At 55.2% G+C, this 13,963-nt stretch overlaps 1 protein-coding gene across 1 annotated transcript; it reads left to right on the top strand.

The window, feature by feature from the left end:
• Positions 1–5,868: 5,868 nt before the first annotated feature.
• Positions 5,869–13,888, top strand: LOC138733014 (gamma-secretase subunit Aph-1b-like). The gene is made up of 7 exons (XM_069879886.1): positions 5,869–6,062; positions 9,469–9,639; positions 11,595–11,668; positions 11,839–11,961; positions 12,275–12,402; positions 12,595–12,718; positions 12,959–13,888. The coding sequence occupies exons 1-7, from the start codon at positions 5,950–5,952 to the stop codon at positions 12,994–12,996; spliced, it is 771 nt and encodes a 256-aa protein (XP_069735987.1). The 5' UTR covers positions 5,869–5,949; the 3' UTR covers positions 12,997–13,888.
• Positions 13,889–13,963: the final 75 nt, after the last annotated feature.

Below are 13,963 nucleotides of genomic sequence, written 5' to 3'. Positions count from 1 at the left end.
GGAGCAGTAACAGACATGGTCTGGTGTTCCCTTATCTCCGTGGGTTCCTTGGGATGCACAGGAAACCTCCATGACTCAAGCTTGGTCCAAGCTGACCATCAAGCAAATAGTGATACATGTATGTCACTGGCATGTCCCCTTCCACAGCCAGCACGTTCAGTATCTGGGGAAGCCACAAGGTCTTACACTTTTCCATGCAGTCTGCGTCATGGTTCATGTTCATGACACCATCTGAGGACTCGGACAAGCATGTGACCATGCATACACACATTATTAGTTATCAGTGTCTTCTCCAGGTCTGGGCTTAGCTGCTTACCCTGCATACTGGTTGCATTTTCTGCTAATAGTTGCTGCCTAAGGGACAGCTGTATAAACTAGAAAACATTAATGCCGTAGGCAACTGCTTCCCAAAGCGTTCAGGAAGTTTCCTCCTGCCTTGCTGTATTTTCTCCAAAACAAAGAGAAGAGCAGCAGGATGTGCCTCATCGCTGTCACCAGAATGGACTAGATTCCTTGGGGAATGCCCAAAGTCATGATCTAGTCCTGCTCTACTTCAGACCCTTCCACAATGTGCGTCGAGCCCTGTGGTCCCACACTGTGTGGCGGATATCCCTCTAAAAGCACAGCCTCATGCTGCCAGGAAACGTAATTCATGCTGACCTCTTGCTGAGCCAGGCCACGGCCCCAGTGAGCAGCCAGCAGGGATAGCTTTCGTTATCTGCTTTCCTTTATTTGCTGTGCCTCTCAGGGAAGCAGGATGGTAAGATTGCATCTCTTTCCTGTCCAGGTGCTGCCGGCCTCCTGCCTCTCCACCCCTAGCCCGGCACTTCTGGTTTGTGGTTCTGAGATCTTCTTCTACAGGGAAAAGGCTCTCCTTGGGTGGGGTGCTCATTTTCTGATTGTCCTACCAGGCTGAGAAACCTGCCGTGAGCTGCAGCCTCTCGCCCTGGATCTACTGGTGGGAAGGATGGTCCACCTTGCTTTTCCACAGCACGCTGGCAGAGCAATTCCATTGTTCAGGCAAAGCATCTTCCAGGCAGGGGCTTATCTGGCTGCAAAAGGGACAAGAGTGTAACCACCTCTTCCTCTGTCAGCCTGCACCCTGTACTGTAAACAAGCCTGCTCTGCGTTCCTATCAGGGTGCGTCCCCAGCGCCAAGCCCTTGTACATCCTTCGCCTTCCTTCTGGGACAAAGAGCCCTTTCACACTCAACATTTTTTCCCATTAGCTGCTGCTGCCTCCTTGTTTGGACCAGTCCATTTAACTTAAGCACTTACACCCCACTGCAAGAGCCCCTGTTTTTTTCACTCTGAACTTTCTGTGATTTAGCAGTGAGATCCTGGCTGCTGTTCCCAGGTGATGCTGTGCCTCAAAGACTTGAGGCTATCTCTCACAGTTCAGCAAAGCTTCCCATTTTCTCCACCCTCCCACACATCTCCTTCCCTCTGTGGTCCTGCAGAAAGTTGGAGGCGAGGGGAAGCTCCAAGAAGCCGGTCATGGTGGAGCCACTAGAAGGGAGACTCAAGCTGGAGGCACGTCTCCCCACGTCTGTCACTTAGCCCCACACTGAGGACTGCAATGCCTGTCTCCTCCTTCCTCTCCCAGCACTTCTCCCATGAACTTCAACCTTTGGATTTGTTTATCTTGGCCTTCCAAGGCCAAAGATCTCCCCTATGCTGCCACCCCATTGATAAACTACCCCATTAACCTTCCACTTACGCTCTCTCCTCAAGTTTTCTCATCACTCTGAAGCCTCATTTTGTCTCCAAATCCTTCCTGTTCAATACCTGGCACACCAAAGCAGAAGAACCACACAACAGCATTGCAGAGACATTTTTATGACACATGCTGAGCCATGCAGAGCTGGACACAGACCACTGCTACCCCCTGCTCCCTCCCTGCATTTACAGCCCAAGATATGTGGGTGAGGGCAAGAAAAGCCATGCGTCTGAGCTGTGTGGCATTTCGGGGCTCCGGGTGATTTTGGAGCAGGTCAGGCTGCTTAAAAGCCAAGTGCTACACAAAGCTCCCCATCTCCAAATAAAAAAAACTCTGTGGAAAACTGGTTGGCTGGCCGGGCCCAGAGAGTGGTGGGAAATGGAGTTAAATCCAGCTGGAGGCCAGTTACAAGTGGTGTCCCCAGGGCTGAGTGGTGTGTCCAGCCCTGGTCAATGTCTTTATCAATGACCTGGATGGAGTCATTGAGTGCACCCTTAGCAAGTTTGCGGATGACACTAAGATGGGTGGGAGTGTGGATCTGCTGGAGGGTAAGAAGGCTCCAAAGGGATCTGAACAGGCTGGACCGCTGGGCTGAGTCCAATGGGATGAGGTTTAACAAGGCCAAATGCCGGGTCCTGCACTTGGGGCACAACAACCCTGTGCAGCTACAGACTAGGAGAAGTCTGGCTGGAAAGCTGCCTGGAGGAGAAGGACCTGGGGGTGTTCGTTGACAGCGACTGAACATGAGCCAGCAGTGGCCCAGGTGGCCAAGAAGGCCAATGGCATCTTGGCTTGTATAAGAAACAACGTGACCAGCGGGTCCAGGGAGGTTATTCTCCCTCTGTACTCGGCACTGGTGAGACCGCTCCTCGAATCCTGTGTTCAGTTCTGGGCCCCTCACCACAAGAAGGATGTTGAGGCTCTGGAGCGAGTCCAGAGAAAAGCAATGAAACTGGTGAAGGGGCTGGAGAACAGGACTTATGAGAAGCAGCTGAGACAGCTGGGGTTGTTTAGCCTGGAGAAGAGGAGGCTGAGGGGAGACCTCATTGCTCTCTAGAACTACCTGAAAGGAGATTGTAGAGAGGAGGGTGCTGGCCTCTTCTCCCAAGTGACAGGGGACAGGACAAGAGGGAATGGCCTCAAGCTCTGCCAGGGGAGGTTTAGGCTGGACATTAGGAAAAAGATTTTCATGGAAAGGGTCATTGGGCACTGAAACAGGCTGCCCAGGGAGGTGGTTGAGTCACCTTCCCTGGAGGTGTTTAAGGGACAGGTGAACGAGGTGCTGAGGGGCATGGTTTAGTGTTTGATAGGAATGGTTGGTTTGATGATCCAGTGGGTCTTTTCCAACCTGGTGATTCTATGATTCTGTGAACTGAGGGTGGAGCTGGCTGTGCAGGGGGAGCGTGTGGCCCAGGGGCTGCAGCGGGTCTGGGAGCAGTGCTGGGGATCCCCTGCAGTGAGGCAGCTCAATGTCAGAGGGACAGGCAGCTAGGGACCCGTGGGGACAGCCAGTACACCTCACCCAAGCCTCGGGATCCCTGGTTGGCCCAGGTCCTGTCTGGTAGTGTGGGGAAAACCTCATTAGGTGGCACTGGATCACAGACTCATTTGGCTGGAAAAGGCCTTTGAGGTCATCGAGTCCAATCATACCTGTCCACTACTAAATCATACCCCTAAGCACCTCATCTACCTGTTTTTTAAATATCTCCAGGGATGGTGACTCGACCACCTCCCTGGGCAGCCTGTTTCAGTGCTTCACCACTCTTTTGCTAAAGAAATTGTTCCCAATATCCAGTCTAAATCTCCCCTGGCGCAACTCATCTTATTGCTGGTTTCGTGGGATGAGAGACCAACGCCCACCTCACACAACCTCCTCTCAGGAAGTTGTAGAGAGCTATGATGTTTCCCCTCAGCCTTCTCTTCTCCAGTCTAACTCTCCCCCAAGCCTACAGTGTTACATGGGGGGTTGTTGCAATGGAAGTGCAGGACTCAGCACTGAGCCTTGTTGAACCCCATACAACTGGCCTCAGCCCATCGATCCACCTTGTCCAGATCTCTCTGTTGCTTGCCTGGGTGCCAGCTGTGTCCTTTGACGAGGAGACCAGGTTCCATCCCGTGACAGGACCAAGCTACCCCCAGTGACAGGCAGAATACTTCCACCCCCTGCCCTGTGATGGGCGATCTCCACACACCTCCCCCCCCCAGTGCTGGCTGTCCACCTGTGACAGCACCTGGTGCCCCTGGTGACAGCCCTGAGCCCTCTGGGATAGGCCCCCCGTGATGGAACCTGGTCCCCATCCCACTGACAGCCTCAAGCCCCCCTTGATGGGATCCATTCCATGGGGTGACAGCCCTGAGCCCCTATGATGGGACATGGTCCCCATCCCACCAACAGCCTCAAGCCCCACTTGGTGGGATCCATTCCATGAGGTGAGAGCCCTGAGCCCCCATGATGGGACCTGGTCCCCCTCCCAGGTGACAGCCCTGAGCTCCCATGATGGGTCCCAGTCCCCGCGTCATACCCCCTGGGTACATCTCCGAGCCCCTGTGATGGGACCCTGTGTCCCCAACAATGACAACCCTGATCTCCCGTGATGGGACCTGGTCCCTCCCTGGTGACAGACCTGAGTCCCTGAGATGAGTCTCTGTCCCCTCCCACGATGTGTCCCTGTACCCCCCCAATGTGTTCCTGCTCCCCACAATGTGTTCCCATACCCCACCCCATGATGTGTCACTGTCCCTCTCCCCAATGTGTCCCTGTCTCTCCCATGATGTGCCCTTGTCCTCCCTGTCCCTACCATCCCCGTCCCCCCTTTCCCAGTCCTCCATGTGTCCCTGTCCCCCCATGCGTCCCTGTACCCCCGTCCCCGTCCCCCTCATGAATCCCTGTCCCCCCATGTGTTGCTGTCCTTCCTATCCCTGTCCCCATCCCCCCATGTGTCCCTCCCCCCATGTGTCCCTGTCCCCCATGTGCTGCTGTCCTTCCTATCCCTGTCCCCTGCCCTCTACGTGTCCCTGTCCCCCCGTCCCCGTCCACCCTATGAGTCCCTGTCCCCCCATGTGTTACTGTTCTTTCTATCCCTGTCCCCATCCCCCCATGTGTCCCTGTCCCCTGCCCCCTACGTGTCCCTGCCCCCCCATGTGTCCCTGTCCCCCCTGTCTCCATCCACCCCATGTGTCCCTGTCCCCCCATGTGTTGCTGTCCTTCCTGTCCCTCCAGCAGATCCACACTTCCACCCAGCTTAGTGTCATCCGCAAACTTGCTAAGGGTGCACTCAATGCCTTCATCCAGGTAATCGATATTAACAGTTATATTAATATTTATATTAATACTAATGTTTATATTAATATTTTATAGTTATATAATTCTATATTTAATAAAAGTGAATGGATACAATAAACTTTACGAACTTAAAAAAGTGAATACTGATTTTTTTAATAAAACACACAGGGTTTGATTTCTACTAAATTTGGTAAGATTACTGTAGAAAAATATTGCCCTCTGTTTAACACTAAATACACTTAAAAATACTAGCTACGATAACTGTGTGATCCTCATTGTGGTTTTGTGTTAAAGAGTCTTAAGGACCATCGTGACTCAACCTCAAAAGTCATGAGGTGCTCAATTATAAATTAAGGAGCTATTCTTAGAGAAGGTCTGACACTATTTGCTGATACTTTGTGTTCAACTCTCTGCTGTCCCCGTCCCCTTCCCCCCATGTGTCCCTGTCCCGTTCCCACCCCCCGTTTCCCTGTCCCCAACGCCCCCATGTCCCTGCCCCCCCATGTGTCCCTATCCGCCCCGTCTATGTCCCCCCATGTGTTGCTGTCCTCCCTGTCCCAGTCCCGCCATGTGTCTCTGTCCCCTGTCCCCCCCGTGTCCCTGTCCCCGTCCCCCCCCACGATGTGTCCCTCTCCCCCCCGTGTCCCTGTTCCCCGTCCTCGTCCCCTCCCGTGTCCCTGTCCCCTCCGGTGTGTCCCTGCCCGTGCCCCCGTCCCCGTCCCCCCACCCGGTCCCTGTCCCTCCCCTTCCCGTCCTACCCCGTGCCCACGTCCCCCCCACCCCCCGTCCCCGCCCCCACGACGTGTCCCTGTCCCCGGTCCCCGCCCCGGTGCGGGGCTGCGCGCGCAGGCGGCGCTGACGTCGCGGCCCCGGAAGCGGCCGGGGGGCAGCGGGCGCGGGGCGGGTTCGAGCCTCCCGGCGGCGTCCCGGGCCCGAGCGGCGCCGACATGACCCTGGCCGTGTTCTTCGGGTGCACCTTCATCGCCTTCGGGCCCGCGCTCGGCCTCTTCCTCTTCACCATCGCCCGCGAGCCGCTGCGCATCATCATCCTCATCGCCGGGTCCGTACCGGGGCGGGACCAGTATGGGCGTGATGGGGAACTGGGACTGTGCTGGGACCAGTAAGGGCGTGATGGGGCACTGGGAACATTGCTGGGACCAGTATGGGCGTGATGGGGAACTGGGAACATTGCTGGGACCAGTATGGGCGTGATGGGGAACTGGGAACGTTGCTGGGACCAGTAAGGGCGTGATGGGTCACTGAGACCAGTAAGGGCATGATGGGGCACTGGGACCAGTAAGGGCGTGATGGGGAACTGGGACTGTGCTGGGACCAGTATGGGCGTGATGGGGAACTGGGACCAATAAGGGTATGATGGGGCACTGGGACCAGTAAGGGCGTGATGGGGCACTGGGACCAGTATGGGTGTGATGGGGAACTGGGACCATTACTGATGGGGCACTGGGACCAGTATGGGCGTGATGGGTCACTGGGATCAGTAAGGGCATGATGGGACACTGGGAACATTGCTGGGACCAATATGGGTGTGATGTGGCACTGGGAACATTGCTGGGACCAGTATGGGTGTGATGGGGCGTTGGTACTACTGCTAGGACAAGTATGAGCATGATGGGGCTCTGGTACTGCTGTCGGTACTGGTGCAGCACTGGGGTTGACACTGGTACCAATATGACTGTCCCATGACTCCTGGGTTGTGGGACAGCAAGATGGTGACCAGTGGGGTAGAGGAGGATCCTCCACTGTAGAGGAGGATCAGGTTCGTGACCACCTGGGGAACCTAAACATTTATATGTCTATGGGACCTCATGAGATGCATCCCAGAGTCCTGAGGCAGTTGGCATATGTGGTTGTCAAGCCACTCTCCATGATATCTGAAAAGTCATGGCAGTCAGGAGAAGCCCCTGGTGACCAGCAGAAGGGAAATGTTGTGCCCATTTTTAAAAAGGGCAGAGTAGACTATCCTGGGAACTACCAAACTGTCAGCCTCACATCTGTGCCTGGGAAGATCATGGAACAGATCCTCCTAGGAGCTATGTTAAAGCACACGGAGGACATGGAGGTGATTAATGGCAGCCAGCACAGCTTCACCAGGGGCAAATCCTGTGTGACCAATTCAGTGGCTTTCTATGATGGGGTAACTGCAGCAGTGGACATGGGTAAATCGATGGATGTGATCTACCTGGACTTCTGTAAAGCTTTTGACATGATCCCCCACACATCCTCCTCTCTAAACTGGAGAGATGTCGATTTGATGGGTGCATGGTACAGTGGGTAGGAAACTATTTGGTTGTTCGTATTCAGAGAGTAGTGGTCAATGGCTCAAAGTCCAGATGGAGATCCGTAACAAGTGGTGTCCCTCAGCGGTCTGTACTGGAACCAGTGCTGTTTAATATCTTCTTCAATGATATTGACAGCGAGATTGAGTGCACCATCAGCAAGTTCGCAGATGACACCAAGCTGAGTGGTGCAGTTGCCACACCAGAAGGACGGGATGTCATCCAGAGGGACCTGGACAGGCTGGAGAAGTGGGGCTGTGAGAAATTCATGAGGTTCAATGAGGCCAAGTGCAAGGTCTAGCACTTGGGTTGGGGCAGTCCCCGATTTCAATACATGATGGGGGATGATGTGATTGAGAGCTGCCCTGCAGAGAAGGACTTAGGGTTGCTCATTGGTGAAAAGCTCGACATGAGCTGGCAATATGTGCTCACAGCCCAGAAAGCCAACTGTATCCTGGGCTATATCAAAAGAAGTGTGGCCAGAAGGGTGAGGGAGGTGATTCTGCCACTCTGTTCATCTCTTGTGAGACCTCATCTGGGTTACTGTGTCCAGTTCTGGAATCCTCAGCATCCGAAGCATGTGGAACTGTCAGAACAGGTCCAGAGGAGGGCTACAAAGATGATCAGAGAGCTGGTGCACCTCCCATACGAAGACAGGCTGAGAAAGTTGGGGTTGTTCAGCCTGGAGAAGAGAAGGCTCCAAGGAGATCTTATAGTGACCTTCCAGTAACTGAAGGGAGCCTACAAGAAGGCTGAAGAAGGACTATTCATAAAGGCTTGTGGCGATAGGACAAGGGGGAATGGGTATAAACTGGAGAGGGGCAGATTTAGACTAGGCATTAGGAAGAATTTCTTCATCATGAGAGTGGTGAGACACTGGAACATGTTGCCAAGGGAGGTCAGGGATAACCCATCCCTGGAAGTGCTCAAGGACAGGTTGGATGGGGCCTTGGGCAGCCTGATCTAGTGGGATGTCCCTGCCCATAGCAGGGGATTTGGAACTAGATGATCTTTAAGGTCCCTTCCAATCCAAACTATTCTATGATTCTATGATTCAATATGGGCATGTGGGGCACTGGTACCATTGCTAGTGCTGGTACTGGTATGAGTGAGACATGGCACTGGAACCAGTGCTGGCACCAGTATGGGCGTGATGGGGCACTAGTACTGCTGTTGGTACTGGTGCGGCACCAGGGTTGGTTCTGGTGCCAGGATGGGTGTAATGGGGCAGTGGTACCCGTGCTGGTACTGGTACCAGTATGAGTCTGACAGAGGAACTGGTACGGTAGTAGTGCCAGTATGGGTGTGATGAGGCACTGGTACTGGTGCTGGTTACCTGTTTCAGTTATGGTGCTAGTATAGGTGTGACAAGAGCACTAGTACCAGTTTTGATACTTGGTAACAATATGGGTCCAAAGGGTACCAGTTCCAGTACTGGTACCAGTATGGACATGACAGGGACAGTCCTGGTGCTGTTGTGGGTATGACAGAAGACCAGTATCAGTGCTCATACTGGTGCTGTTACCTGCGTGACTGGGACACCATTGTTTTCTTACTGGTGCCACCTTGGGCACATTAGGGACACCAGTGCTCGTACTGGTGCTCACGGTTATAGCAGGAGCACCAGTGCTGGTGCTCATATTCTTCTGAGTGTGACGGGAGCACCAGTATCCGTACTTGTACTGGTACCATTGAGGGCACAGCAGGAGCACCAATACTTGTACTGGTACCATTATAAGTGTGACAGGGGCACCAGTACAGGTATTCCCCGTAATGTCACCATGGTCACCACGTGCTGTGGACATGTTGAGGAGGATATTGGTTTTGGGACTGCCATGGGGCCAGTAGGGCACTGGTACTAGTACCACTGCGGGATCAGTAAGATATGGTACTGGAACTGGTACCAGTGTGGATACCAGCCTCACACGGGTACTGGTGTGGGCACAGCGGGGTCACTGGTGCCAGTTCTGGTTACTAGCACAGGAGTGCAGGCAAAGCAACGGTGCCAGTATGGGCTCCAGCTGCTCAGCACTGGTACCAGAATGGCACTGGTACTGATGGGAGAGTGGGTGAGACCAAGGTGCAGCTGCCAGTAGGCGTCATGCCGACGGGCATGGACGTGGCACCAGCACAGCACTGGTGCCAGCAGGCTCTCTCTCTCTCTTGCAGGGCATTCTTCTGGCTGGTGTCACTGCTGCTCTCCTCCCTCATCTGGTTTATCGCGGTTAAAGCCAGTGACCCCCGGGATGAGCCGCTGCAGAGGGGGCTCCTGATATTCGGAGTGGTCTTCTCTGTGCTGCTGCAGGAGGTCTTCCGCTTCCTCTACTACAAGCTCCTCAGGTAAGGGCATCTCCCACCCTGCCCTGGCACTGCGGGGTGGCCCCTGCCCTTGGCACTGGTAAGGCTGCACCTTGAATCCTGTGTTCAGTTTTGGGCCCCTCACTACGAGAAAGACAGTGAGGGGCTGGAGCATCCAGAGGGGGGCAATGAAGCTGGGGAGGGCTCTGAAGCACAGGGTTTACTGAGGAATAGCTGAGGAATCTGGGGCTGTTTAATCTGGAGAAAAGGAGGCTGAGGGGAGACTTTATCTCTCTCTACAACTTCCGGAAAGGAGGTTGTGTGAAGTGGGTGTTGGTCTCTTCACCTAAGTAACAGGTGATAGAATTGAGAGGAAATGGCCTCAAGTTGTGCAAGGGGAGCCTTAGATTACATACTGGAAAAACTTCTTCACTGAAAGAGTGGTGAAGCACTGGAACAGGCTGCCCAGGGAAGTGGTGGAGTCTTCATCCTTGGTTGGAGGTGTTCAAAAATTGTGTAGCTGTGGCACTTTGGGACATGATTTAGTAGGCACCGTGGTGGGCTGATGGTTGGACTTGATGATCCTAGAGGTCTTCTCCAACCTCAGTGATTCTGTGATTGTATGGCCCTCCCAATCATGGCAGGTGCCAGATTTTAGCTGGGAGCTCCTGGGCTGTGGCGATGCCAATTGTGGCACCAAGATGCCTCTGTCCTCTCTGGAAGCACGCAGAAGTGGGCCTCAGGTGGTGAAGCAGAGCAGCCCTAAGTGCTGGAGGAGCCAGGGCTGAGGTGACTGGTAGCATCTCCCTGACTTCAGGACAGATAGGCTGTGGGATTGGGCTGGCACAGGATGTGTCACATCCTCTCTGCCCTGGTGACAAGCGCCAGCAGTGCTCCAACAGCTGGAGGGGATGCCAGGCTCTGGAAAACACCCGCTTTGCTGTGCGGGGGATGGAGAAGGGGCAGGGACCTGCTCTCGGCTCCTGGCAATTCTCAGTCCTTTCTTAGGGCTGGTTTTGTGCGAGTGGGGCTGGCCTGAATGTGGTTTTGAGGCTCTGCGTGGTGGCACATCATCCGTCTCAGCCCGGGGCAAAGTCTCAGCCTCCGTGGCGCCACCAGCCTGGAGCACGAGGGATTGTGCTGCCTGCTGGGAGAGCACGCGCTGCACTCTGTACTGTGCTCAGACAGACAGACAGGCGCTGTGCTGTGTATGGGCTGGACAGACAGACAAGGATTGGCATCGTTTGTATCCCCAGCTTTCCCAGCTGGCTGGGTGCTGGCGAGGGGCGAGAGGAACTCCGCGGATGGCCCGTTGTGTTTTCTCACTGCTCCCTGCAGCAGGGCACTGCCAGAGGCCGGCAGGCAGAGGGTAGCAGAGCTCCGCGGAGCAGCCTCTAACAGAAACCACCACTCTCCTTTCACCCTGCAGATCTCCAGCTGCAGGCCCTGCTGTCCTCCCCAGGTTGAGGAGCCATCTGCCATCCTTCTCACCCACCACACCTCTAGCTAATCAAAATTACAAAGCCTACCTCTCCCAGTTTCTCCCCACAAAGAACTTTTCTAGCTCTTTGAGCTCCTCTCTGCACCCTCCCCATTTTCCCCTGTTATCTTCTAGGAGTATAAATGCAGAGATCAAGTATGCTCTCATGGCACAGACCTCCCGGACTGGCACTGGGTCTGTTTTCTGTATCGGGGTGCTGCTCACATCGCACTTGATGTCCTGGTTGCCTCAGTCCTGCTCCATGGGGCTGGCTGGCACTCTTGCCCCTCTGTAGAGAATTATGTGGTTTTCACATGTGTGGTTTGTCTGTTGGATTAGAGTAGTCATGCAGATGGTCTCCACAGCAGATATTGTGGTTTGGTGATGCAGAGGTTACTGGGAGGATGGCATGGTGCAGAGTGAGACCCCAGCTCCCGTCTGCTCCATCGTGGTGCTGCACGATGCCCTGGGAGTTGGCCAGACTGTGTCAAGCTCCAGCATCCTGTCTTCCTTACAGGAAAGCCATTGAGGGGCTGATGGCCCTCAGTGAGGATGGTTGTTCCCCTATTTCCATCCAGCAAATGGCATATGGTGAGTGCTGCGCAGAACGGGGCACCCTGACTACAGGGCCGAGGTTGATCCTGACCAGGGCTGGGCACAATACGGGGGGAAAGGGAGGTTTTTTTACCCCAAAGCTGTCTGGGAGGTGCCTGGGTTGTCCCTGGGTGCCTCAGGGCTTGACAGTGTCCCTGTCCTGGCAGTGGCTGGCGTTGGCTTCGGGCTTATGAGTGGCGCTTTCTCCATGATCAATCTCCTGGCAGACGCATTAGGACCTGGCACTGTGGGCATCCATGGGGACTCGCAGCTCTACTTCCTGACCTCAGGTGAATGACTGGCAACCTTTGCTCACAGAGGCTGTTGAACCAGGGGCCTTGAGTCTCCCCTCCGTGCTGCACCCTTTACCCATCTGAGCCCCATACAGACACCTGTCACATCTCTCTGTGCCAAACCCTTCTTTCTGACCCCTGTGACCTCCCTGCTTCACTCTCTGACACACTGGTCTGCCTCCGCACCTCATAGTCTAGCCCAACACTGCCCATACACCTCCTTCCCAGCTCCTTTCCAACTCTTCCAAAGCCTGCAGGGCAGGGCGGGGTGGGTGACACCCTGGTGACACCCCTCTGCCACTCCCCACAGCTTTTATGACCATGGTGCTGATTTTCCTTCACACCTTCTGGGGGATCCTCTTCTTCCACGGCTGCGAGCACCGGCGCTGGTGGGAGATCGCTGCAGTTGTTGTCATGCACCTTGCTGTTTCGGGGTCGGTGAGTAGCTGGGGGGCACCCATGGGGTGTTCTGGTCTGCGTGCTGGAGGGTTATGGACCCTTCACAAACAGAATCCCAGAACTGGTGTTCCCCCATCCTGCTCCACTTGTCAAGGTGGTGACGAAGGCACCCGTCCTGTCCCTGTCCTCTCCTGCCCACTTACCTGTCTTCTGTCCTGTCTTTTTCCCCAGACGTTTTGCAACCCACTGTACGTGGGCAGCCTGGTGCCCTCCTACTTGCTGATGGCTATCGCTGCTGTCTGGGCTTACCTGCTCTCAGGGGGATCTGCCCAGAACGTGCGGCGCTTTCTGCTCTGTAAGTCCTGCTCCATAAAGGGGATGAAGGACCCTACAGGTCCCTCTGTGTACCAGGACCTATGCTGGGGTGGGAGGAGCGTGTCCCAGGGGCTGGAACAAGGGCATCATCTCCTTGGCTACCAGACTGGAGGAGACGCTAGGGTTTGGGACTGTGGTTGGCTTGTTGCCTCCGCTGGCGAAAGTGGATGGGGTAAGGAGTCTGGTGAAAACTGACCCCCTCCTCTCTTGGTTCTTACAGGCCTACGTAGTGGAGCCAGCCCCCAGCCGGGATCCTGAGGCCCTGTGGGATGTTCCTGTCCGCAGCCACCCCTGCCCTCCCTTCCATCCTGGCAACGAGAACAGCCATCACCTTCTCTGCAATACTTCTTCTCCTGGACTGAGGGGCCCTGGCAGTCCCAGCGGGGCAGGTGCTGGGGTCCAGCTGTGGCAGCCAGCCAACTGGTGTGGCTGGCTTGCTCCAGTGTCCTTTTGGGAGCCCTGAAACAGCTTAGTTTTGGGGGACCTGGCTTTGCTGGCCCTACTGAGTGGAGCCCCAGTTAGCCTGCCTTGGAAGGATGCTACCTTGGACTGTTGGAAGCCTGTGCCCAAAGAAATCCATTCCTTCTACCCCCCACCACAGAAGACATGCTGTCCCCTGTGCCAGCAGGGACCTCACATCGCCTCCTCACTGCAGGATGAAGGAAGTGGCTTTTCAAAATGCTACCGCACTGTGGGTTGCGGGTGACCACTGTGGTGCTACTTTCTCCGCCTCTTTGCCCATCTTCACTGCCCTGGGAGCCACGGCCCCGGCACTGGACTGCAGTCACTGCAGTGATCCAGCATCCTGGTGCAGTGAGGATGGTGCTGGGGGACCCGAGGGGACTGACAGCACTTTGGACGGGAGGACAGGGTAAAGACCAAAGCATCCAGCAGATGTGGAGGGTGGTGGAGGGCTCAGGGGGAGATGCAACCCTGCAGGTGGTGCCAGCACAGCTTGGGAGAGGGTTCAAGGGGCCATTCTAGGGGATATTGCTCTCTCCTGCACTTGTAGGGTGATTTCCAGGCAGGCACTGGCCCTGATGCTGTGCCACAGGGCTGGGAAGGAGAAACTGCTGTCAGGCTCCAGGCTGAGAGGGCAGTTTTATCCACAGTGGGCTTTTATACCAATAAAAGGAAGTACCACAGACAAGCAGGGCTCTGTGTGGCCAGTGGTGCTGCCATCATGGGGAGAGCAGGAGCACTCTGCAGCAGTGGTGACTCGTGC

The sequence above is a fragment of the Phaenicophaeus curvirostris genome, chromosome Z, assembly GCF_032191515.1.
Source record: "Phaenicophaeus curvirostris isolate KB17595 chromosome Z, BPBGC_Pcur_1.0, whole genome shotgun sequence".
Classification (NCBI taxonomy): Eukaryota; Metazoa; Chordata; class Aves; order Cuculiformes; family Cuculidae; genus Phaenicophaeus; species Phaenicophaeus curvirostris.
This window is presented reverse-complemented; position numbering and strand designations above follow the sequence as displayed.

Bases quoted from the DNA above. Each gene is read 5' to 3' on its own strand.
- LOC138733014 (XM_069879886.1), top strand. From the start codon at position 5,950: ATGACCCTGGCCGTGTTCTTCGGGTGCACCTTCATCGCCTTCGGGCCC. The intron at 12,403-12,594 runs GTGAGTAGCTGG...CTTTTTCCCCAG, and splicing joins ACCTTGCTGTTTCGGGGTCG to ACGTTTTGCAACCCACTGTA. The intron at 12,719-12,958 runs GTAAGTCCTGCT...TGGTTCTTACAG, and splicing joins CGTGCGGCGCTTTCTGCTCT to GCCTACGTAGTGGAGCCAGC.